Here is a 27,163-nt window from a genome sequence, read left to right as displayed (position 1 = left end):
GGGTTCTCAAAATCCTGAATTGGAAGTAAGAAGTATATTTTAATGTTATCCCATTCACCCAATATTGCCAAAATAGAAATCAGCTCTCACAAACTCGGAGATGTCATATGTATATTGTATGGTCAGTTAAATTAAATTCTTTAGTTCCTAGGTTCCTAACTTTTATGTGTAATGTTATCCTAAGACCTCCTACTGTTAGCTAAATAGACCTCACCTTAAGTAAATAATGGTATATTCATCAAAGTATTAATAATGCAGAACTGCAAAAGGTCCAAGCCTAAGCTGTGGTTTTCATCTTTTTACATGAAACCCAAAGTGAAAACAGAATTAACTCCCTTAGCATACAAACTGTCTTCCATGCTCAAAAACTGTAAATCACATTGTTACCCCACCATTTAGTTAACGGGGACTGACAAAACATTTATAAACCTGGGGGAGTTTTAGAAAAGAACTGGCATCAGGTAAGAGGCTGATGGTTTCAGGGTCCTCAGCAAAATGAAATGAGAAGTTTTGTAGAAGAGTCGAGAAAAACAGGAAGAGTTCCATCCGGGCCAGACCCTCCCCTGCACAGGCACGCTTCCCTGTGAAATGAAAAATTGGAATCAGGTGATACAGACCAGATCAGACATTTTCAGGAATATTCCGGTTTTTGAGACACAGATGATTACATTTCCAAAATGGCTGAAGGGTGATCTCTTACTTAGGTTGTCACAAATTAATCTTTAAGAGTGTAGTTTTTTGTTTTTTTACGATAAGGGTTGAAATTGGATAATACTTGCCATGCATTTACAGGTGGAATAAATTTTCATATTTCAGACAGAACTATAATATTGGTACCCTTGCATTTTATTAAAATAATGCACTATTTTTCCTAAAAGGTACTGAAAAAAATTTTGTTTTTACTATCCATACATGCATTTCTTTAGTTTTAGTCAAACAAAAGTAAATTGCCATGGAAATTCAATTCTTGCTTATTCTACAAAGACATTTCAAAATTACCAGTACAAAATCCTTGGAACTTTATATAATTTATAAGAAATAATCTTGTAGAAATGCTTGACAGACTAATGTCTTTCAATAGTTACCACATGTGTCTTCAATCTTGTAATCTCCCACTTCACCAGTTTAAATGGAGAAAAGGACCCACTCAACTGTTTTGTGTCACACAAAACATGTAAGCAGAGAGTGTATCCAACAGGTAAGACAGACAGTAACAGCCAAACACTGTTAAAGTAAAAGGGACAAGACCGTCTTAAAGAGCTTTGTGTTATTGTGATGATTGTTGCCACTATTATAAAGAAGTTAAGGCCCATACAACTGTAACTGGTGTCCTTGGCAGTAGCCACACAAGGAAAATTGACCCAAGAATTAAGAGAAAGAACCAAGGAAAACTTCAAAACCATGTTACCTTTCACGCTCAAAGTGCAATAGTTTTAAATCACATTGTTGCTGCCAGGATGAAAATGGGCATGAAGGTAGAAGATCTAAACTTAAAATCTAAACAGGAAGCACTGGCTACTCATTAAAACTGGTTCGAGTGAAATTGGCTGGAGTCTGACGTACCATTTAGCTGTTCATCTGTTGGCTCGTTTCACATCTCATTTCTGTTTGGCTGCCAATGTCAAAGCTTTCAAAGAAAACTCCATCAATTCCTACCATGAAACATGGAGGAGGCTTAGTGATGTTTTGAGGATGATTTGCTGCCTCTTGGGCATTTTAAAGTGAAACGTACAGCCTAGTGTCAGAATCTGCATCTCAGTTGCAGGACACAGTTCCCCTTGCTGAATAAGGACCCAAAATATACCTCAGAAAACATTCAAGAATGAAAGAGAAGAAAATGATGGACTGTTCTGAAGTGTCCTGCTAGAAGTCATGCTCCGAATCCCATTAAACATCAATGGAAAAAGCAGAAAAAGTTGCATCTGGAAGAAGGTGTCAATCAGACTTGAGAACTAAAGAAGAATGGGCCAAACAACCAGTAAAGAAGTGTAAAAATCTCACTCAGACATACAGAAAGCTCTTCATGGAAGTTACTGTCTCCAAAGGTTGTGCTACAAAATATTAGGTTGGGGTACCAATATTTTTGTCTATTTTAAATAATAAATAAAAATGGCTTAATGTTTTTTTTTCTTCAAACTCCAATTCCAAAAAAAGTTGGGACAATATAGAAAATGCTAATAAAAACAAAAAGGAGTTATTTCTGTATTCAATTCATCCAGAAAACACTACAAAAATCATATTATTTGATGGCTTACCTTGTGAATTTATTTATTTTAAATATACACTCATGTGAAATCTGATTAGTTTAGACAAGAATTTCTCAACTGTGTAATATTACCATTCCTTTTAATAGCACTTACTAAAAGTTTTGGTACTGAAGACACAAGTTGGTTACATATAGAAAGCGGAATTTCCTGCCATTCATCTATTATGCAGGTCTTAAGCTGCACACTTATGCGGGGACTTCATTGCCATATTTTGCACTTAATAATGCACCACACATTTTCAATCAGAGACAAGTCAGGACTGCAGGTAGGCCAATCTCGTACGTATACGCTCTACTTACACAGCCATGCACTTGTATTCTGGGCAAAATTTGCTTTCATATTGTCCTGCTGAAAAATGCAGGGACATCCCTTGAAAAATCACCATCTGGATGGTGGCTTATGTTTGCTCCAAACTTTTTGACTCTTTCTGCATTACTAGTGCACTCACAGATGTGTAAGTTACCCATGTCATGGGCACTGACACTCACCCATACCATGACAGATACTGATAACAGCTTTTTGGTCCTTTTCCTCTTTGGACCAGAAAGCATGATTGATGTTTTTCCCCATTTTGAAATGCTGACTTGCCAGACCAAAAAATATGATTTCCTTGTGATACTTTCTATCTCAGATGAAACCAAGTCCAGAGAAGGTTGAGGTGCTTGTGAATGGTGTTGATATATGGCTCCTGTTTTGCATAGCAAAGCCTTAACTGAAACGTGTGGATGGCAATTGATTGACAAAGGCTCCATTACCCATCAATCTATCCAGTCAGGAAGCATAAGTGATTGTGATGATGAGGGCATCAAAGCCACTGACTGGCCCACATGTCCTCCAGCTCTAATTGTGTAACAACCTTTCTCCTGATATCTCCTCCATGCTATTGAGACTGTGCTGATAGACACAGGAAATCTTCTTGAAGATGGCATGTATGGATGTTCCATCCTGGAGGACCTAGACTACCTGTGCAACCTCAACTGGCTTCAGGTACTGCCTCATGCTACCAGTAGTGACACATGCACTAGCAAAACACAAAACTAGAGAAGAAACAGTCATGAAGTATAAGGAGAGAGCAATTGTCTATGGCCACCACCTGCAAAACCATTCCATTTTTGGGGGTGTCTTACTGTTGCCTCTCCAATACACCTGTTGTCACATTCATTTGCACCAAAGCAGGTGAAGTTGACTCACAGTTGCTTATGCTTCCTAACTGGACAGACTGATACCCTTGTAGCTTAATGACTTGGTATTAGACTGTGATGATTGTTATATACAGTATATATAGTTACATTCAAATGCATGAACAATCAAACATACACAATAAAATTGGTCATTTTTAACTTAATAACATGAGAAAATCATGACAAAGTCATTTAACAGTATAATTGAGATTTATACCATTCAGAATGGAGAAGAAATGAAGAAAACTTCAATCAGCAGCATTCCTGGAGAAAAACTTTGGGAAGGTCCAAACTCATAGCTCTAATTACTTAGCCCAAAGCACCCATCGTCCAAACCACCTCAAAACCACACACACAGATGTATGTTTCAATATTATAAGTACTCTCTTGTGTAAAACTAAAATAAAATGTTTTTATTTTCCTAAAATTTTAAAGGTTCCTGAGATCTCTGGGGCCACTTCCCATAAGCAAGATTAGTACCTCCGGCAATGAGGCAGTCAAACCCCAGTGCCAAAGGAGGAGGGTCCATTGTGCATATTTATGTGTGCACTGTTCCACTCAGCTCAGTTTTTCACACACTAACAGGTTACAATCATCCATTCTTATGTGCAATCACATTTGATCAGTCTCATGCTGGTATTCACACAAGACACACATTACGGCTATAAACTGCTACAGCAATTACATACCTGTAGAAAAAGGCAGAAACGCAGGGTTAATTTTGAAGCAGCCATTCTTATCCAGAAAATGTCCAGGATTGAAGGACTGTGGTGATTCCCATTGTGTTTTATCAAAAAGAACAGAGTGCAGTAAAGGAATCACCAATGTACCCTACGATATCATGACAAACACAAAACAGAAGACTCATGTTAACCTACATAGATTAGAAAAATGAAGAATCCACCACTTCCTTTTTACAAATCAAAAACACTCTATTAAATACCTCAAGAGCTGTACTGTTTGATAAGTGTGAGTACTACAAGGCACAATATGCCATACTTGTGGCATCAGCCATCTGTTTTGTTGGGTTACTTTGAACAAAGTGTTTGAGACTCACCGCTGGGATGCTGTAGCCCCTGAATGAAGTGTCCTGTGTGGTCAAATGGGGCAGATTCATTGGAACAATGTCAATGAATCGCTGAATTTCATGGATTACTGCATCTGTGAAGGCCATCTTTTTGCGGTGCTCCATGGATGGTGGTTGGTCATTACCAATCACTTCATCAATTTCCTGATGGACCCTCTCTAAAGAAAAAAGTGAGTAAAAATACTTGAAGGACATGGACTTAAATTTGACACAGAATTTATAATGGATATCAAACATCTACATATCCCTATTGAAATTTCTTTTTTTTTTTTTTTTAAATAAGAGTGGACATCAACACAAAAATCATTCTACACATTTAATAAATATTATTGGTTACATGGTATTAAGCTTAAAACAAATTTATCATCTTTTTAGTAAAATAAAGCCTTTAAATGCCATGGCTGTATATGTATGAGCACCACATAACTGATGCTTCGATTGCAGAAGAAGCCTATCTGGATTAGTCTCTATCAAATTAGAATATATGGGTTTTACAGTTTTAACTTGTTCTCCTTAGTAAAAGGCTTGAAGGTCATTTAAATACTCCACAAAGCTCAATTCTTCCTGTTCCACGGATATTTTGATAGGATTAAGATCCACACTTTAACCAGTCCATTCCGTGTCATTGATTTTCTTTGGTTGAGATGCCTGTGCTAATGGTCATTATTGTGTTATAGGGAACATATTCAGCTTTCAAACGGAGGGCAGCAGGTATTTTATCAAAATATTTTAAAATGTATGTGTTTGTTCTGTCTGTCCTGAACTGAAGATAAACTGCATGTGTTCTTTGGGTGTTAAGCCATATTGGATTTGCTATAAATCTATCTTTTGAAAATAACAACAAAAATTTCTACCTCAATCTCAGACTATAAGATGCCACCCTAGACATGTTTTGAGAGTACATCTTTATCAAAATTATATGAGCCTTTGATGTTCCTTTTTGTGAGAAATTGCATCTGTCTCATCACCCTATCCCACAGGTCAGGCCTGTGGAGAATTAGCAAAATATTTTTAATATAAAGGGTGTGAATTCTGCTACTGCTATATGTTCCTGCATCTTCTTCAAGGTTAATGTTATCCAAAGCTGTATAGTCGAAGTTGGAGTCAAGAAGTTGCAAGCAATTATTGGATTACTGGACTCTGATTAAATGTAAATAGTAATATAATTTGTAAAATTTCCAATTTTACATATATCGATTCAATTAAACTAGGTTTTCTTAAACCGTTGATAAAAATACAGATTCATTTTTAGTTTTGTACGTTTAGTCTTATATTTAATGTTATTCAGCATTTATAAGCCACAACAACATTATTACAGCCTTTAAACCCAAAGTTTAGTTTAGGTTAGGGTGCTAAAAAGTAGCTTGATGATACACACTGGTAGTGATAAAGCGCCTTGCATCTTATAGGTTGTTAGCTTTCAATAAACATCGTAAATAAATTAGTCTACAATTACAAAGTGAAGAGTCTGAGTTGTTGGTATCAGAAATTAAAGAATTGGAATTAAAAGTTTTGTGTGCTGACTCCGCAGTCCTGGTGTTCTCCTCCCCAATTCTCCCAACCACATCTAAACACTACTGCTTAAAATCAGAAGACATTTCTTCTAATTCACTTTCACTTCCTTTTTGTTTCTCTTTTCAACCTTTCCAAGAGACTTATCTCCATCTCCAGGCTAATTTTGAGTCTACTGGTACTATTACAACATTTGCTTTGGACAGTCTCTTCTTGCTCGAGACTAAACAGGTTTAATTCTCAGAGTCTGTCGGAGTAGGACATGACCTTAAATCCTGAAATCCACTTGGTTGCTCTCCTCTGCACAACTTCAAGTGCTGCAGCTATGTCTTTCTTATAGTGTGGTCACCAGAACTGCACACAATACCCCAGATGGGATGTCAACCAGTGTATTACACAGTCTGAAAATAATGTCTTTCAATTTGCATTAAACTGCTTTTACTATATAACATATGGAAAATAAAAATGTATGTATTAGCATACAGTAAATAGACATAAAAGTAATTAACAGCTTCTGAAGCAATAGATTTAGCATAATTTAGACATGACAAGCAAATAAGATATGTCAAGCAAATAGTTAAATAAAGACTTTAGTTATATTGCATTTTCTAGTTAAAGCTTGAAGGAAAATTACCAATATTGAGAAAGGAAGGATAGAACAGGAAGAGAACGACATACAGAAACTACCCGAGGACAAGAGAAGGGGGAATAAGAACACCTGTTGTTAGAAGGCCAGAAAGCAAGGACTGATACCAATAACGGAATACAGAAAAATGGTCAAGGTAGGTATGTGAGAAACCAGCTGGAATAGTGAGTCAGCAGAAACAGCAAATGCATTGTTACAACGAGGTCAAGATGATGTAATGTATGGAAAATAAAATTAGTGTATTCATGTATTAGCATAAATAAATATAGAGAAATATATAAGCATTAACCTTAGTGCAGATGTTAATACAAGACAGGCCTGCCAAGCAAATGATTAAATAAAAGCACATGCCATATTTCTTTTTAATTAAAGCTTAGCTTTAAGCCACCAAGTATAAAATAGCTTGAAAGTGAAGGAAGAGGAAGTGATAAGAGAAAGCTCAAAAATGGAAGAAGGAAGAGCTGCCTGGCCAAAGCCAATCAAAATAAGCAAAAACAGAAAGTAAAAATGAACAATAGACAGTAAAAATACCGGAGGCCAGCTGCAGAAGGAAATCAGGAGATAATAATGGTTTCCATGAGAACTCGAGGTACCAGCTAGACAGGTGCAGAATGAGCTAATTTGAGCGAGGTCAGGAAGATAAGAAATAACTATATAAACTGTGATTCTTGGCCTGTTCAGGGCTCAATCCAATTTGGCCGTATTGGGTTGAGTCTGTGTTATTATTGTTTTATTGCAATGAAACTATAGACTCTGTTTGCCGAGTTATCCTCCGAGTCCTAATAGCCTTCATTTCGGGTAAAAAAATGAAACTCCACTGGGTGGAGTGGTGGCTCTGAGGCTAAGGATCTGTGCTGGTATCCTGAAGGTTGCCGGTTCGAATCCCCGTCACTGCCAAAAGAGATCCTACTCTGCTGGGCCCTTGAGCAAGACCCTTAACCTGTAATTTCTCCAGGGGCGCTGTACAATGGCTGACCCTGCGCTCTGACCCCAAGGGGTATGCGAAAACTAACAAATTCCTAATACGAGAAATCGTATAAGGCGAAATAAAGAACAAAAAAAAAGCCTTTTGGTAACAATTTTTTGCCACAACAAACATTGTTTTATTTGCATTTTAATAGCTTCAACACATTGGTTAGATGATGAAAAGGTTGTGTCAGCATAAATCCTTTAATCCTTCTCAGAGGTTGCTTCCTTTAGGACAGTGTCACCCATCTTTACAACTGTCGTTCTTTTTGCCCATGTGTAAGCACTTTGCACTTTTCTACATTAAACTGCATTTTCGATGCATTTGACCAGTTCTGAAACTTTTGCTGCAACCTTAGTGTCTGTCATTCCTTCAACTGGGCGAATTTCACAAGTTTTCTAACTGTACCAAAATCTGTGTTATTGATATGTCTATGTCTAATCTTTTCCAAATAACTTGTTTTTATCTTTTAATTTGCTATCTCTGTCCACAGATCTTTGTCCCCTGGGCTTGGATCACTTGTTTGTCTCTCTTTAGTTCATTTCGCAATCAAAGACAACATTCTTGCATCTATGTAAAATTCTGGTTTTATTCCACTCAAGTTTACTCCTTGCACACCAAACATTTTCTTTTAAAAAGTTACTATTTTTCACCTTTTTATTAAACTTTATCACACTATTACTTTACCATCCCCATATATTACCATTTAGTTTGCGACTTTATTAATTATTGTTCTCCAAAGACATTCCGCCAATATTTATTTTTCAAATCTCTTGTACTGTTATACACTTCCATAGACCACATGTGACATTTCTTCTTTCTTACATCCCTCTTTTAGATATATAAAAGATAACTGGAAGAGATTATGTAATACTTAGTATTGCTCCATGTGTACTGGAACAGAAAGTCTGTTTATTTTTAAACTCATATTTTCTCCTTGCTTCTGTGTCATCTCTGGTGTTTTTTTTATACCCTTATTACTTTTTCTCCTAATGGAGTCCCGAATGGGGTACATTACCTGCATTGAAAGGGAGCATCAGTTATGGCACTACGGTCATGTGGTGAGATTCTCTGAAGGTGATCTGGCTAGCAGGAACCTCATTTGTGAGGACCAAGAAACTGGACCAGGCCAAGGGGACACCCATGTAACACACAACTGCAGCCGATAGATGGTCATTTTTGGAGGGTGGGCCTGGACCACGTGTCTGCTTATGGGGTTGCCAACCAGGATCCCAAGCTGTTTAGTCGTGTGATGGGTGGGGCAATGCGCTGTACCAGTACATGCTCCCCAACCTGACCAGACCTGTTACTTTCTCTGCGTACTCTTTTTTTTTTTTTTATATATTTAACCCCAAACCCCATGTAGACCCCCCCCCCCAAATTGTTTATTTGCACATATCTTCAACTTGTCTGGAACACTTAAGAGCACAGGCTTACTCAATTCTTTGTATTGTTCAGCATTGCCGTCCCTTATTCCATCCCTAAATCACATCTGACCACATACTCAAGTTTTTCTCATCTGTGTACTTTCACTGCCAATTTTACTTGATTTAAAACTCAGTGTATTGCTTCAAAAAATAAAAAAAAATTGCATTTTGCTTTCAGCAAAATTTGTGCCATTCACATATATATTTCTCTTGTTTTGCTCCACTCAAAGTAATTCCTATCCCTTGAATTTTCTGTTCATTCATGTAAATTGCAAAGTATCCTCTATAAGCTTTCTCCTTTCACAGTTATCAGTTTGGATCTCTGCTTTGTCCTGGTGTCTTTGAATTGAAAGAAGGACTCTTGAAAAATGAATGAGGGGGAGAGGCAGATCTTCAATTTCAAAGCATAATCTTACAGTATGTGAAAGCATTTCCTGTTTATGATGTGCACAGATTTTTCCAGAAGCATCTATTTAACAATACAGTCATGTGCCAAATTATGGCTCCATTTGGTACTAGCCATTTGGCTGTATGTCAGTTAAAAAAGTGTACAGGTCATTGCAAATTGAGGCTCTGTGGTTTTGGTGTGGGTTGCTAGTAGGCATACTTTAACTGCCGGTCTTAAAAGTCTCTGTGTCCACACACCAGGTTCATGATCAGACCGCTGGTGGGTTGCTGTTATTGGTTCATGAGTGAGTTATGATAGGTCACGTAAGCCAGTGTTGCTCAACCACTGGGATGCAACCCATGTTGCCACCAATGGGTCGCCAGTTGCTGTTGGTTCACGAGGAGATAATGGTGGGTTACCTAAGCTATTGACAGCGCTTCAGGATATGTTGTCTTGTTTCTAAGTGAGCTTGTTTTACCAAGGGAGACCCCCCAATTGTGCTTGTTTCACCAAGGCAGCAGTTTGCAATTACTTCTAGCAGGTCATCAATGAGCTTAAAAAGGCAAAATTGGGTCATGGGACCATAAAGTTTGAGAAACACTGGTGTAAGGGAGGGTGGTGTGGGCTGAATGCATTAGCTATGTGGAGCAGCATTGATCAAAACAACACTTAAAAGGCTGACCAAGAGTCAGAAGATATGAGATCCTGTAAAATAATAATGGTAATAATGAAAGACTTATTACTGTGGCTGGTTTGGAAAATTTCTAGAACATTGTTATCTAATTTTTTTTTTCCTATGGCCCTCAGCTTGGTCAGCTGTATACTGACGCATGACTGTATTTTAACAAAACAATGCATACATTTTGCATGTCGTGAGTGAACGACTGCATAACTAACATACGGATTATGCGACACAAGTAACATGAAAATTCCCATCCCATGGACGTTTTTCATATTATTTTTCGATGTACAGCTGTAGCATTAACCATCATTGTCTTGTATTATATCAAACTTTTTTAGCTCTGTTCTTCATGAAAACATGAGATTAAAAATTATTTCTCAGTTACCACTACAAAACAGATGGAGTTAGTAACATAAAAATATTTCTGGGTAAAGTATTTCTTTCATATCAAAATGCTGAAATCAATGAAGACGCGTGGATCTACCTAAAAGTAATTAAAAACTCGTGCTCCTCCACAAAATGTACAGAATCCTCAAACAGCAGTTAATATTGTTAACTAATCATGTCCTACCTTGGATGTGCGGGTACTTCATTAGAATCAATAGCCCATATCTCAGCGTAGTGCTTGTGGTCTCAGTTCCAGCAAGAAAGAGATTTAAAACTGTTGCTCGCAGGTTGTCATAATGAAATTCAGTGTCACAGTTGCCCTTTTCCTAAAAAAAAAAAAAAATAAGTAAACAAGTTAATAAAAGGACAGAAGAAGTTCCACAATTAGTTTACTGGGCAATTAAAAGAGTTGCAAAGTCAAAACTGTATATATGTACTGAACACAATAAAAATGTTTTCAATTAGGCAGCAGTACAGTACAGTATTTAACCATCCTTTAAAGTAGCGTTTTTGTTTTGTTTTTTCTTGAATTGGTAGAATGAGTACCACTGGTGGTACGTAATAAATTACTAGGTGTTATCAATGTGAGCACAAAAAAATAAAAAAGCAGCAAGCACAAGCAACAGACGCAGACAGAGCGCACACATATGTGAGCAAGCCCCAATACACAGTTGTAGTTACACACCATGAAGCACTTCTAGGGCTAGAATTTTGTTGCAAGATAAATTTTGGCAAAGGATACTTTGACAGCACAACATAATGAAGAATCAACTGTCAATTAGCCAAGTTTAGTGAGTTTCGAGATTATTCTTTTTTTCTTTTTTTTTTTTTTATAATATATATATCAACCTTGGACATGGTGTCAACCTCACATACAACTGACTACACATCGTTTCAAAACAAAATGTGTTTAAAGTGTTTCAAAATTTCTGCTAATTCTTCTGTGCTATTGACCAAGTCCAAGAATTTTTGCATCCCTCCTCATAAATATGTATAAAAAAGCCTTCAAAAATTAAAGCTTGAAGAGAATTAAACTGAAAAAAAAAATGCAAATATTCTCTCATCTGGTTCCCAGTCCGTAAATGGTGCAATATTGATACTTGTAATAAAAAATATTTTGCCTCTTTTTTAAGACACCTGATTCATCTTGATGAGGAAGGCATCAATATAATCCCGTGGGTCATCATCACTCAATGTTTGTTTGTGGTCTTTGATCATCTCAGAAACAAATTCAATTAATTCTGTCCCATTCTTCTTTATCATGTTGAAAGTCCCAGGAAGAACATCCATCATACTTGGAAACACATTATACAACTGTGATGGAGAAAACATACAGAGACAGTTACCAAATAAAAGAGGAAAATCTTAACAGAAAAAAAAAAAAAGCCTCTAACCTGTCCAGAAGGGCTACTGCCCAATCGCACGTTTTCATTAATAAGTTTCAGCAGAAAGACAAATCTTTTATCCTGGTACTCAAAGCGTTGTCCAAACACAATGGAGCAGATAACATTTGACACGGCACGACTCAGGAAAAAGGTGGGATCACAGGGCGAGCCTAGGAGAAGGGCACAGACTTGGATTAAAGTGAAAACATGACAGCTTGTAAACTGTTTAATTCCTAGAATGTGTATATTATGGCCGTTAAGTCACATACCAAAGACTAGTAATGCTCTGCAGCGAGAGAGCTTATGATATTACTCACTGTAACCTTCCATTCCCACCTGGAACTGATAATTAACTGACTTCCACTTTGATATATTTCAATTTTTACATTTATACATATACCATCTATAACCTGTTTAGGGAATCTACACTCTGAAAAATTAAGGCACAAAATAGTTCTTCAGAGCAATGCAATATGGGAACCATTTTTGATTCCCAAAATAACTAACCACATGAAGGTTTCAGAAAGAACCTTTACTCATTTATATCTGCAGCAAGTTTCACATCTCTCTACTGTATAATAAAACACGGTGTCTGTATGTTCAGTCCCTCAGAGCAATCTGATTGATCAACTTAGCTTTGGCATGTTTGATCACTTGGGCTTTGGTGACGCGACAAAAGAGGAAGTGCAAGTCTGAGATGCAAAAAGTGAAATAAAGGCGCACTCAGAGACAGTCGCCTTCAGAGTTGTAAAGTATACAACCAGAAAATAATGACACGAGTCTAAGAAGTCTACTTTACATGAACGTGCTTGAGAAAAAGGGAGCACAGGTGAAGAAAGCTTCACACACACGTAAATACAGAGGAAAGGCGCTGAAAGTACACGTAGGGCAAGAGAGAGCAATTATTCTATTACTTGTCTTCAACAGGTATCGTGGCTAGTCGATATAACAAATTTGTGAAATACCAATTGGTTCACGATTTTAAAAAGACTCTTGCTACACACAGTAACTTAAGCCAAGTTTAGGTTTTGTTAATCGGTTAGTGTCCTACTAGTTAGCCAATGTTACATTAACACTAGAATTATCAAAGCCTACGAAAAAACTCGTAAATCCAGCCCGTCTTAAATCCCTTTGCACCTTTCCGTTAGTGTCTTTTGTCTTTTAAATGTGTTGATAAGCAGCAAGCAGCTTGTTATCACATCCCCCCACCGCCACACAAAGTTTTCTCACCTCAAGTCTGTTCACCTGCATGTCATTTGCTATAGAGTTGTATAGAGTGAAAAGTCAAGCAAAATGACACCTTTTATAAATATTATATCGTTATTTGGAACACATGCATTTTAAGTGTTCCGTGTCTACAACAATCTATGTAAACTACAAATTGTTAAAACAGAAACATTTTTCATGTTTTAGTAATAATTGACAAAATGTAAACATGAAACGTAGAATGTTTGAAGCCTGAAGTCCAAATATCAAATAAACACTTTCACAAAAGGTACAAGTATTACAAAACAAGTGTGCTTTTATTCAAGAATATAACTGCAGAAAAAGAACCCGAGTTAGGGTGTGACATTGACACGTCTTTAACATGACTGCTTTGGTGGTGTAACGGTAAGAGCTGTTGACTGGTAATCAAGTGGTCACGAGTTTGACCCCACACGACTCCGTTATTATCACAATCTAACATCAAGTCAATTAAGCTGAAGTGATATCAATCTGTCCAGTTTGGAAGCATAAACGATTGTGAATAAAGTTCACCTGCTTTGGTCCAAATGAAAGTGACAACAGGTGCACCAGAGAAGAAGCAACAGCAAGACATTCCCAAAAAAGGCAATAGTTTTACAGGTGGTGGCCTCAGACAATTGCTCTTTCCTTATTCTTCCGGACTGGTTCTTCTCTAGTTTTGCATTTTGCTAGTGTCCTTGTCAGTACTAGTTGCATGAGGCAGTACTTGCTGCCAATTCAGGTTGCACAGGTAGTCCAGCTCATCCAGAATGTCACACCCATATGTGCAGTTGCAAGAAGGTTTGCTGTGTCTCCCACCACAGTCTCAACAGCATGGATAAGATACCAGGAGAAGGACCATTTCACAAGGAAAGCTGGAGGACATACGGGCCGGTCAGTGGCATCAATGCCTTTGTCATCCAGGAACTGCCTACACACTCTGAGGCGGGGCATTGTTCTGCACTAAGAGGAACCCAAAGCCCACTACACCAGCATAAGGTTTGACAATGGCTCCGTGGATTTCATCAGCAGTCAGGGTACCATTGCCTAGCACATGGAAGTCTGTGTGACCCTTCAAGGAAACACCTCCCCAGGCCATCACTGACCCACCACCACACCGGTCACACTGGATGATGTTGCAGGCTGCATAATGTTCACTGTGACATTTGCAGACTCTTTCGTGTCTGTCACATATGCTCGATGTGAACCTACTCTCATCTGAAATGAATGAAAATTCTCTTTGCTTAAACATTACAAGAGATGTAGAAGGTTTATCACAATGTGCAAAAGGTGACAAAACAATAGCTGCTATAGCTTGTGTACCTGTATTTGTAAAACTTCTATTTTAACATTAGTTAAAATCTTTACTGGCAAATTGAACTGAACAGATATAAGCCAGACATTCAAACTCAAATATCTTATCACCCATCCGCTCACTTCCAGAACCCATTTACTCCAATAAGGATTCAGTGAGTGTCCATCAAATCTATGTATAATGTCATTGCTGGGTCTTCTTATACACACACCCACACCACCACATACCCAACTCGAACAGGTCACAGACACTCTAATACTTACACATTACTAAATTTAAAGATGTTAGTTAACTTCAAGTTTTTTAATGTGAAAATGAAGGCAAATTATTCTTGCAGATGTACTCAGGTCTATGAGGCAGCAGAGTTAACCACTGGAACACAACCCATAAAGTACAAAACCTATCTAAATTTTAAAGGTGTAGATACAGTATACCGTAGTGCCTCCTTATATCCCACTATGGCATACTGTATCTACACCTTCGGCATCCCCCAGAAGACAGTAAATGTATTTCAGAGCATGTATGAAGATGCCACCTGCTGAGATATCTATAACACAAACATATCAGCACTATTCATCATTAACACTACAGTTAGACAAGGATGTCTGCTGTCACCAATTATCTTCACACTTGTAATCAACTGGGTGATAAAGATGGGAATGGACCAACCAACACATATACTGTGGACCCTCTCCCAGAAGCTGGAAGACTTGACAACTTTGCAGATGACACCACTACAAACATGCTCAAGTGAAAACGACCAGACTCCAAATCGTTGCCAAGATGGGTTGGAGATCACTGTCTCTAAGAAAGAGCTTACACATCGATGCCCCCCAGAAAGCTTACCATCGATGGGCTTCACCTATCTTGACAGCACAGGTAACAAGACAGGATTAACATACAAAGATGTACCATCCAGAAACACCAAAGCACAACAAACCTTTGAAAACCTTAAATCAGTACGGTCTAAGGCCACGTTTATACTTCACACGACATGCCTGCGGACACTGCTATTTATACTTGGGCACGTACTTTATGTGAATATGAAGGATTCCACCAGGTGGAAGAAATATCATCATGGTGAGAAAACAATGTTCAGCTTCGCTGTGCTGTGAATTGCCTGAAACATCTATTAAATTCCCAGGACATCTTGCCACAATATCTATCTAGATGATCTATGTTTTTTTTCTTATGTTCAGCAGTGTATGAAAGAATGTTAGTGGTTTTGTTGCATGAAATTCTGTATTTTAACCATCACATTTGAATATGTGTCCTGCGATTAACTGATGCCATGTTCAGGGCCATTTCCTACCCGATATCTGATGCTACTGGGAAAAACTCTCCCTACCCAGGACCCTAAATAATATCAAGCAGGTTTGAGAATTTTATGTTAGATTTAAATTGCTTAATGCTGCTGCTCCATGGTTCCTGGAGATGGGGTTTACATTCTCACAGGTATTTCCCAAGTGTTGCATGGATTCTTCCAGCTTTTCCTTTTCCACCTACTATACTACTATATATATCCTTATAATATCCCTGCACAACACATTCACGCACACTCCCATAGTGGAAAAAGTTTTCATTACATAATGTTTAAAACAAAATCCAACAACAATCAAAAGTAATGGGCTTACTGGCATTTTTTCTGAATTCCTCAGTTAGGTGTCGGGCTTCCACCTGAATCCATTCTTCGATACTGCGTTTCCCCATGCCAAAATCTCTCAAAGTAGACAGAGTGAAACGTCGAAGCTGTTTCCATCGTTCTCCATTACTGAGAAGCAGCCCTGCAAGAAAGACCAAGGACATCATTAAGAACAGCACTTAAAACACCCTGCAAAAATAACAAAAGAAATGAGAGACAATTTATTTCTCTTCCACACTGTCTGAGGACTATTGTAACGATCATATCTTTACCTAAAGTGGCTTTTCTAATATCTGAAAGTTATAAAGAAAGATATACTGCCATACCAAGTGGGTTCTTTGCAAAACCAAAGTACTTAGTAAAAAGAAGTTCTTCTACTCAAAGAGCTCAACTTACACAAACTTAGTTGGAATGCTGTGACTTTCAATATTTTGTCCCCCACCCCCAAACAAACAATCTGATGTCTGGCACTTTTAAACTACATAAACTTTTTTACATTTTATGTAACTCTTTCATTGCATTGTAGCATACATGGAGTGGTTCTTTCCCTTAACATTTAACATTCACTGTCAGTGAATACAGGGACTCCAGAAAATATTCAGACCCATTCACTTTTTTAACATTTTGTTGGAAAATTTGTTTAAATTCTTTTTTTATTTTACAAATCAAGCAATGCTCAATTCCCCAGAATCACAAAGCAAAACAGGAGTTTACAAATGATTAGGAAAGACACACACCGGTCTGTAGAAGGCCCAACAATTGAGTAAAAACCAGGCCATGAGGTTGATGGAATTGCCTGTGGTGTTTAGAGACAGGACTGTGTTAAGAAATAGATCTGGGGAAGGCTACAAACTATCCCTACATCAATGAACATTCCCAAGACCACAGTGGCCTCAATAATGATTAAATTAAAGAATTTCAGAAAAAAAACACAATGCTTCCTAGAGCTGGCCACATTGCCAAACTTAGAAATTGTGCAAGAAGGGCAATGGGAGGAGGTGACCAATAATCTGGTGATCACTCTGGCTGTGCTCCAGAAAACTTGTATCAAGATGGGAAAAACTTCCAGAAGGACAGCCACCAGTGCAACACTCCACTAATCTGGACTTTATGACAGAAAGGCCAGACAGAAGTTTCTCCTAGGTAAAAGACATAGAAACCTGCTTGGAGAAACCAAGAGTCTTTGACCTGATTAAAGCAATATTAATATGTCTAGAGGAAACTAGGCACCACTCATCACCTGTGCAATGTCATTCCAGTAATGAAGCATGATGGTGGAATCATCATGCTATGGGGTTGTTTTCAGCAGTAGGGATTGGGAGACTAGAGAGGGTTGAGGGAAAGCTGAACAGAAAAAGAGTACAGAGATATTATTAATGAAAACCTGCTACACCAGCACTCTGAACTTCAGGTTCACCTGCCAAAAGGACAATAAGCACAACGCAAAGATAACACAAGAGTGGCATAGGTACAACTTTAAGAATGCCCTGGACATGAAACAAATTGGGCAGTCTTGAATTAACCTGAAAATAGCTGTCCACCAACTCTATCCAATCTGACAGAGCTTAAGAGGATCTTCAGAGAAGAATGGCAGAAAAATCACCAAATACAGGTGTGCAAAGCTAGTTGTGTCAAAGTGAAGACAACTCTGGACTAGAATTGTTGCCAAGGGGGATTTAACCAAGTAGTGAAAAAGGCTCTGAATACTTGTGTCAATGTGATATTTCAGATTTTTAAGATATTTGACAAAATTTCTTAAACCTTATTTTCACTTTGTCATTTTTGAGTATTGAGGGTTGCTTGATGAGTGAAAAAAATAACTGACTGGCTTTAGCATAAGGCTGCAACATAGCAAAATGTGAAAAAAATTGAAGGAGTCCAACTACTTTCTGAATCAACTCTGTCTTTGCAATTGCCAGGTTACACAACTTACTTAGTAACACAAGGCTGACAACAATGAAAAAACCCAAGTGGTTTATAAGTTCATTGCCTGAGCAAGAAGGCCAAAGGTATTACATACCTTATGGCCACTTTAAATATGAGGGAATGCATAGCAGCACATTGTTAAATATCAGTGTGCTGTTAACAAGCAATCAGATGATCACCTCACCACGAAAATGACAAACACCAGACTACAAGTGTAGTAGCTGTGGATTGGTTGATTTCAGTTAATCCTGATCTCCTTCCTTTGTTCACTGCAGCAAAACCTAAGGATCATACCCCGCTAGTGCTGTACTACATAGCCTGGTCTTGATGCGGTGTTAGTATGGTACTTTCAGAAGTAATGCATAAGATCCAAGGAGGTACAAAGAATAACAAAAAAACAAAACCCTGACTGCTATACTGTACTGGGCTAATCCAAGGACAGGATTTGCTTCCCTGTCCATCTTGGGAACACTTTACGCACTCACCTGTAAACACAATCATCTCTCCACTATCACATATGTTGATCTGTTCCTCTCACCCTTGTCCTACTCTCCTCCTGATCACAGGTTCACTACAGTAATAACAAGAAGGTGCTTTTTGGGATAAACTGCACAGTCACTATGGAGTCAGGGATGCCTTCTGGAATTCCTGGGACCATCCTCCTAGAACTTTCTCCCTGGTGTCCCTACAGTCTCGACCCCCCACTTTACACCTAGAGGCTTTTCCACCCTGCAGATAACAAAATACACAAAAGGGATGTATGGCTCCCTGCTGACACTGACTGAACTGGGAGTCTTCTTTCAGGTGACTTCAAGTCTCGTTGCATTCTCTACCCCTTGCTCAAGCAATCACCTGGCTCCCTCTCCACTAATCAAGTTATCAGGGAGACAAACACAATATACTGAAAATCCTGACTGTCCTGTTGGCAATGGTGCATTCAAACTAACAGAACTCACTGAACAGCATCCATCTCTTTACCATGCATGGAAGCATCTTACAGTCTGACTCCTGCCCCAGTACCACCTGTAATCGTGAATCATTGACCAGCAATGCATCATCTAAAAATTCCAAAACAGCAACGGTTATTGTGGATAGTGGATGAAGCAGCAGAACACATTTGGTGTTACACAATGCTGTAGCTATCAGCTACTGTTCATTGAGCTACCGCAGGTAATTAATGTCACCACCACAAGTTTACTTGTGCTCTTTTGTGGTCCATTGTCCGTTCCTACTTTATGTTGGATGGTGCTTTAATTGGTTTCCAGCCTCCGAGTACTTTTAATTAAATGGGTTTTGAAAAAGATATGGTCCATTTCAACATTTTTTTCATTAAACATGTTGCACTACACTAATAATCTAATTTGTATAATGGGCATAGAAAGTATTTAGGATGTAATTTTATTCATTATAAAAATGTGCAGTACTGGCTAAGAAAGATAAAAGTAATTCTATTTCAAGCACAATGCTTTAAATAAGAGAGTGACGGAGTGGTGGCTCTGAGGCAAGGGATCTGCACTGGCAATCAGAATGTTGCCGGTTTGAATCCCGTAAATGCCAATAGGGACTATGCTCTGTTGAGCCCTTAACACTAGAATTACCAGAACCTACGAAAAAACTCGTAGATCCATCACACCTTAAATTGCTTCTTAAATCGGTTCGCAACTCTCTGCCAGCGTCTTTTGTCCTCTAAATGTGCAGATAAAGACAAGCTGCAAGCAGCCAGCTATTCCATCCCTCCACCGACTTAGAATGTGCACGAACTTCTCCCAGCTCATGCCTTGATTGATTATCTGGGAGTGAAGTGGAGTTTTACAGTGGAAACAATAGATTGTTATTTGGAACACACGCATTTCATATGTGTTCCATTCTACAGTAATCTGTGCAAACATATTTTTAAAACAGAAATGTTTTTCATATTCTAGTAGTAAATGACAAAATGTAGGCATAAACTATATAATGTATGAAGCCTGAAGTCCAAATATCAAAGAAACACTTTCACAAAAGGTACAAATATAACAGAATAAGTTTGATGGTCTTTATATGAAAAACATTTTTATGTTACTTATATAAAAGCCGCATCAAATGTTGTTTACCTAATTTACCTTTATTTATTTACTTATCTTCCTACAGCGTAAAGTAACCAGTAGACTGCAGACCTTGCTGTGTTTTATTGACATAGGTATGTTGTTGACAATCAGAGACTGCACAGTCAACAAAGGTTGCAGAGCAGACACTAGCTGGAGCCTCTCCCTCTCTGAATCGATGGCATTTATCTCCATTCTTTTGACAAGAGCAGCGATGACTACAGTTGGTGCTGTGGCAGATGCCTGGTCAGAACTATTTGTTGTACCGGCAATCAAAGATACGATGCCCCATCACCGCTATTAGACTATCATGCGGCATTTGCGCTTTGACAACAAAGACACCTGTGCAGAACGTGTGAAAAACAACAGATTTGCTGCAATTTCGGACATCTGGCAACGTTTTGTTGAGAACTGTGTTCTGAGTTACAACCCAGGGCAACATATTACAGTTGATGAGCAACTGTTTCCAACTAAGGTCCGTTATCCTTTCTTACAATACATCGTGACCAAGCCTGAAAAATTTGGCATAAAGTTTTTGATTGTGGCAGATTTGGAGACAAAGTACATGTGCAATGCCACTCCTTATTTAGGAGAGGATCCCAGTCATCCCACGGGAGAACGACTTTCTGAGTCTGTGGTCATAAAGCTTATGGAGCCATTTCTGGACAAAGGCAGAACCGTAACAACAGACAACTTCATGTCACATTCGCTGGCTAATAGACTGCTGCACCGCAACACAACTCTGCTTGGCACCATGAATAAAGTGCGACGGGAACTTCCACCTGCACCTAAAGTCAGTTCAGTACATGAACAATTCTCCACGCTGGTGTTTAGATCTCCCAGTGCCATGCTGACAGTGTATGTGCCCAAAAAGAAGAAGTTTCTCTACATTCTCAGCACAATACACCATGATGTGGAGATTGGGCAAGATCAAAAAAAAAAAAAAAAAAAAACAAACACGGTCACTGACTACAACCACATGAAGGTATGCTAATGAAAAGAATATTAGTGTGACAATGTTTACTGGTACTATTCTGGTGATAAAATGATTTCTTCAAAATGTCACATATATTTCTCTTTTTTTTTTCCCCCCCAGTGTGGTGTTGACATCATGGACCAGAAGGTGCATGCTTATTCGGTGCGAACAGGAACACGCAGGTGGCCTGTTGCTGTGTTCTACAACATCCCTGACCTAGCAGCAATGAACACACACGTACTGTACAAGGCATGCACGGGATCCACTGAGAAAAGAAGAGTGTTCTTGGCTCACCTTGCAGAGGAACTTCGTCGTCGCTTCTTACAGGAAAAGGCGATGGAAAAAGATAAGATGATGCAGCATCAACAAGCTTCAGTTCTAAGACCTCAGATTCCCCCAGGGAAGAAAGTACAGTGTCAGGTGCTCGTTCAGTGTAATAGGAACCATAGCACAGAGAGGTGTGTACACTGCAACAAGTACACATGTCGTAAATGTAGGAAGGGCAGTCCTTGGGTGTGTGGGAACTGTTAACATTTGAATGTGATGATTTTATATAGCATGGAACGGAAATCAGCAGTTCTTAGCATTGCACCACGCAAGCTGTCGTATCAACCGCCTACTGTAACTTGCTTTCTTTTTTCTTCGGTTATAGTCTTGAAAAAAAGTGCACTTGTTACTGCTCTCTACTATTCTTTCCTCTGCATATCCTGGAGTACAAAAAAAACAGCATACAGCAACATGTGGGGACTGGCAAGATCGGGAAAAAAAAAAAACTCACGGTCACCGATTACAAACCGCCAAATGTATGCGAAGGGGGAGTGGGGTTGTAGGATCCTGAACACGACTGAGAGAATGACACTGAATAAAAAAAAAAAAAAAAACAAAAGCTAACCTTTACAAGTATCATAAATTACACCGGCTGTTACAGACTGAAATCATATGCATGTTTTCATTCTAAAATAGTAAGAATAACAGCAGTTCACTTCTCAAAACGGTGTTGTGCGGGATCAAACTCATGACCTTTTGATTCCCAGTCAGCAGCTGATACCGTTACGCCACGGAGGCAGTCACAGTAAATGCGTGTCAATGTCGCACGCTAACGCGGCTTTTATTTCTGCAGTTATATTTTTGACTTGTTCTGTTATATTACATAAGTCGGTGGGGGGGATGGAATAGCCGGCTGCTTGCAGCTTATATTTATTGGCACATTTAGAGGACAAAAGACACTGGCGGAGAGGTGCGAACGGATTTAAGAAGCGATTTAAGGTGGGACGGATCTACGAGTTTTTTCGTAGGCTCTGATAATTCTAATGTTAAGGAAGGCCCTTATCCTGCAATTGTTGAGCCCTTTGAGTAGTGAGAAAAGTGCTATATAAATGCAAATAATGATTTATTTATTAGTTACAGTTCTGGAGTGCAGCCCTGTTAAGTTCCGTGGGTGATGCCAGGAGGTACTGCAGGGATGTATAATCCCAAGTTTGTTGTACTTGCCTGACCTAGAAATATTTCCTATGGACAATGCCTTTGAAATACTCCCGGGTCTCAGATAAAAGAAGTCTCTGTCTCATCTGGGTAAGTTGGAGTCAGGTGCAAGAGGACAAGCTCACTTGGGTGGGAAGAAGAAGAAAGAGAGAGTATTTATATACTCTTTGAGAAACCTTTGTAAGGTATTTGTGTGAATAAACCTTTTATTTGAACTCAGTACTTGTGTTGCTCTTGTTACATCTGGGGTTTGGGGTGCTGCAATGCCCCCTACAGGTCACAATGGAGACTAATTGAGAACCACACAGCAAACAATGTAAAAAGGTTCAGGAAAGAAAGTTCACACTCCTCATATAATATAATCCACACATCACATTGTCCAGTCATTTGCCCAGCAAGACCAAAAGGAATGTGTTCTTGGCTATTATTAATTAAATACTTCCAGAAAATCACGGGCAGTACATGCAGAGGAAACACATGCATTGGGAATCAAGCTTTTTGAATTGATGACCAGTGAATGAGGGAAAGAGGCAAGTCAAGAGTCCCATTTTCAATGCAAAAGTTCACCTGGATGACTGTAGGCAGCTAACTTCAGCATGTTGGCTTTTATGCTTGTAATACAAAAAATCCTAACTCATGCAGGTTCACGTTAAAAAAATTGTAGAATTACTAGAGGTTTTTCTTCAAGGTAAGAATATTCATTCTTCATTTATTTTTAAGAATGCATTGTGGAAACAAAGGTGCCAGAGTGTTTAAGGGGAATGCCACAGGAGAAAAATTTTTAGTTCCTAAAAGACCTATCCATAATGTTTAATGAAAGAACCTTAATTTATTTAGATCTGTAACAGGCTCCATACTGTCAATAACCATAAATAGATGGTAACAGATTTGTGAAACACCACTGGCTCATGATTTTAAAAGCACTCTTGCTGCATACAATATCTGAGACTAAGTCCAGTTTTTCTTAATCTGTTAGCGTCTTGCTTTTTAGCCTATCATACTAATACAGTATGTATGACAAAACTAAAATCTTTAATGCAAGTTTTCTCAAATCCTAAAGAACCAACTACATATGCAAAGGACTCTTTCCAGAATTAAATAGTGCTTGTCAAGCAATGGTTATACCAAAAAAAAAAAACAGTAAAGAACATTAAAGTGCCATTAAAGAACCATTATTTTAAGAAGGTAGAAGCACTTCTTTATGTTTAAAGTTCATATTTTAATAACGCATACTTCAAATAATTTCTATTTTACTGCGAGTCTCAGCTTAGAATGACTATACTGTTGGGTTTCTCAACCCGTATTTTTTACATTGATTATCTTCAGAATGCAACTTCGGAAAATAAAAACCGAATATTCCTTCCTGTACTTCAAGATGCTTAGTGGCATGATTTTTTTATTTTTGGTTGCAGCAATATGTGGTAGCAAATCCACATTGACTTGCTTCAACCATGTCAACCCAAAAGCCAAACTTCCTTCTAAAAGCTTTGATTTTATCAGTGGAAGATACTGTCAGTTTTTCCTTGAATGTTGGAATTAATCATGTTCAAATATTCAAAGATATCAACTAACTATGAAACGTTTGCCATCCAAGTATGATCAGTAAGTGACATTAGGGATCGTTCTTGCTTCTGAAGGGTAAACAAGCCTCATCTTTCGGTTCAAACACTTGTGACAGGACTCACAACTGATGAACTAGATTACACATTACCTCACTGGTAGTCCTCAGTTTGTCAGAACTGCACATCACAGACTGTAACCAGTAGCACAGGAGCTCCACAGGGGACTGATCTTTCCCCTTTTCTCTTCAGCCTGTACACATCGGACTTTACATACAACTCAGGGACATGCCACATGCAGAAGTTTTCAGATGTCACTGCCATTGTGGAGTGCGTCAGTGGTGGACAGGAGGAGGAGGAGTAAGGGGGTCTGATGAATGACTTTGTAGGATGGTGCTGGTCAAACTAACTGCTGTTGAACACTTCCAAATCCAAGGAAATGGTTGTGGACTACTGTAGGTCTAGACCACCACTAAGACCTGTCTCCATTGAAGGGGTTGAGGTGGAGTGAGTGAAAAGTCACATAACAAATTATATGCCAAAAATAAAACATTCAAAATTCGTGCACCAGGTGACGCTTCATCAGAAAAAGGGAACTTTTAAATAACTAAATTTTCCAACACTATATAATTTGGGCTTCGGAGATTCAGCGCAAGAAGCCATTAATGTCAAACGTCAAATTAATTTTACTTCGGTTCGGAACGATACCTGTAATCAGTGCCTAAAGTGGGCCGGTAAATCACCGGAACTTCTCTCAATTTCTCACCACCATCTCCGAAATAGTTTCTGTATATCAGCGCACTTTCGAACCTCCTAGAAACTGTGATATCGGCATTGCTTCTGGGGTATTATAAGTGTATGAGAAGGATGGAACAGCCGAAACAACAGCGAATACTGCCAGACCTTTCTCTTCCCACTCCAGCCACTGAGGTTAATAAATCAGTTCACCTACCGAAACCTCCTAGAAGTCGTAAGGGCAGTGGAAACTGCGCTCTGCCAGCGAAAGCGTCGGCTTGCTGCACCAGGGCCTCCTGCACCGCTTCGTATCCGACCAGAACCACAGCGCGATGTCCTCCCAGGTGCACCGTTATCACGGGTCCATACGTGTCACTGAGCTGCAGAGTAAAAAAGAAAAAAACAAGGAAGTGATTTTGTGAGCTTCGGGGTTCACTCATGCGACAGGGTAGTTGTTGGAAACTTCATCAACAGTCACCTTTAAAAGACTCTTGTAAGGAGTTTTGCCGTTTACTTGTAACAGGTTACCAATCACTGGCAGCGGGGTCGGACCCGGAGGCATCTTCGCGTAGCGAAATGAGTCTTTTAGTAAAAACATATAAAGAAGACCCAGAATGATTGCGGCCAGAAACAACGTAACGATAAGCTCCATGTTTACGAAGCAAATATGGATTGTGGAAAAGGGGCCCGCCTGAAGGTTTAAATCAGGGGGTGTGTCCGAGAGGCCAACGTGCCTGGATTTTGGCAGCTTTGATCATCTAAAGATAACGAACAATTCCGCTTTGAAAAGGATTTATCTGAAAGTCCATACTCCGCAAGTATACCTTAAGTAAAGCGCAGAAATATTAGAAATACTAAACAACGTAAAGTTACAGTTACTTAGTGCATACTTGGCTGTCACTTTAGGGAAGCACAGCAAGACAGCAACACCCAATTAAGGTCGACGGGCGGGGCTTCTATTTAAATATAGGCGTGGTAGAAACTCCAAGAGGCAGTCTTGAGGCGCGCGCAGGCAGTTGAGGATTCGTAATTTTTATCTAACGCGACCACCTTGATGTTGTGTGCGTGACATAGCACTGGTGGGTCTCCGTGACGATTTTAAAATTGGCGGGTCTAATCGCCAGTCGTTTATTTTCTATAATATCCTTCACAGAATGGGTTATTTCATTAGCCGAAATAACTGCAAAACTGTAATAATTCCTTAATTGTTTTAACGATGTACGCCAGCTTTGGTTTAAATTGTTTTCTTTCAATTTAATTATTTCAGTATAACATCATAGTTAGAAGTACTTCTCATTCTGATGTCATTCAGGAGTGGCTTTGTCCTGAACCATTTGTAAAACGTTGTTTGAGATTAAATTGGTTTGGTACCTTTTTCACAGACTAAATGTAACGGTTTTATGTATTCTGGCTTAGAATTGATGACGAGTAAAAGGTACTTTTTTCCTTTTACAATTTTTGCACTTAAGGTTAAAAATTTCATATACACTGACTGATCAAATTATTATGAAACCCCGAACGCCTTGCAATTCTCTAATCAGCCAGTCATGTGGCAGCTACAAAATGTGTAAAATCATCCAGGCACAAGTTAGTGAGTGGCAGTTCTGCAGAATGGAAACACCTTGTTGATGAGAGAAGTCAGTGGAGAATGGCCGGGCTGGTTGGAACTGACAGAAAGGCTACAGTAACCTTTAATCACTCTGTACAAGTGTGGTGAACGGAAAAGCATCTTTAGAATTCACAACATGTGAAATCTTGAGGTGGATGAGGGAGAAGAGCAGAATACCATGTCGGGTTCCATTCCTGTTCCCCAAAACCAGAACACTGAGGCTGCAGTGGGCACAGGCTCACCAAAATTGAACAGTTGAAGACTGGAAAAATGTAGCCTGGTCTGATGAATCTCGATTTCTGTTAAAACACACAGATAGTATGTTCAAAATTTAATGACAACAGTATGATTCCTGCACAGAAAAAACCTTGCGTCAGCAGTCCAGATTGGTGGTGTTGGTGTGGGAAATGTTTTCATGGCAAACATTGGGCCTGTTAATACCAATCAACCGTCATTTGAATGTTAGGGCCTAATGGGTATTGCTGCTGATCACGTGCATCCTTTCATGGACACAATTTACCCATGTTCTAAAGCAGGGGTGTCGAACTCCGGGCCTGGGGGGCCGGTGGCTACAAGTTTTCATTCTCACCCTTTTTCTAATCAGTGAGCAGTTTTGCAAACTAGTTATGAATAACAAAAGTAAGGACAACTGTTTTCATCTTATAAAGTGTTGATTGTGGAT

The 27,163-nt window shown here is 38.8% G+C and overlaps 1 protein-coding gene across 2 annotated transcripts; it reads right to left on the bottom strand.

Annotated features, from left to right (window-relative positions):
* Positions 1-203: 203 nt before the first annotated feature.
* LOC114647959 (cytochrome P450 2C23-like) lies at positions 204-25,706 on the bottom strand. 2 transcript variants are annotated; one of them, XM_028796692.2, is made up of 9 exons: positions 25,351-25,705; positions 25,090-25,252; positions 16,103-16,252; positions 11,939-12,099; positions 11,682-11,858; positions 10,729-10,870; positions 4,506-4,693; positions 4,138-4,279; positions 207-581 (listed from the first exon to the last, which is right to left on the bottom strand). In XM_028796692.2, exons 1-9 carry the CDS (start codon positions 25,522-25,524, stop codon positions 400-402), a joined length of 1,479 nt encoding a protein of 492 aa, XP_028652525.2. In that variant the 5' UTR covers positions 25,525-25,705; the 3' UTR covers positions 207-399. The 2 variants fall into 2 exon arrangements, with proteins under 2 accessions (XP_051774834.1, XP_028652525.2); XM_051918874.1 differs by lacking the exon at positions 4,138-4,279 and having other exon boundaries at positions 204-581; positions 25,351-25,706.
* Positions 25,707-27,163: the final 1,457 nt, after the last annotated feature.

This window comes from Erpetoichthys calabaricus, chromosome 1, assembly GCF_900747795.2.
Source record: "Erpetoichthys calabaricus chromosome 1, fErpCal1.3, whole genome shotgun sequence".
Classification (NCBI taxonomy): domain Eukaryota; kingdom Metazoa; phylum Chordata; class Cladistia; order Polypteriformes; family Polypteridae; genus Erpetoichthys; species Erpetoichthys calabaricus.
This window is presented reverse-complemented; position numbering and strand designations above follow the sequence as displayed.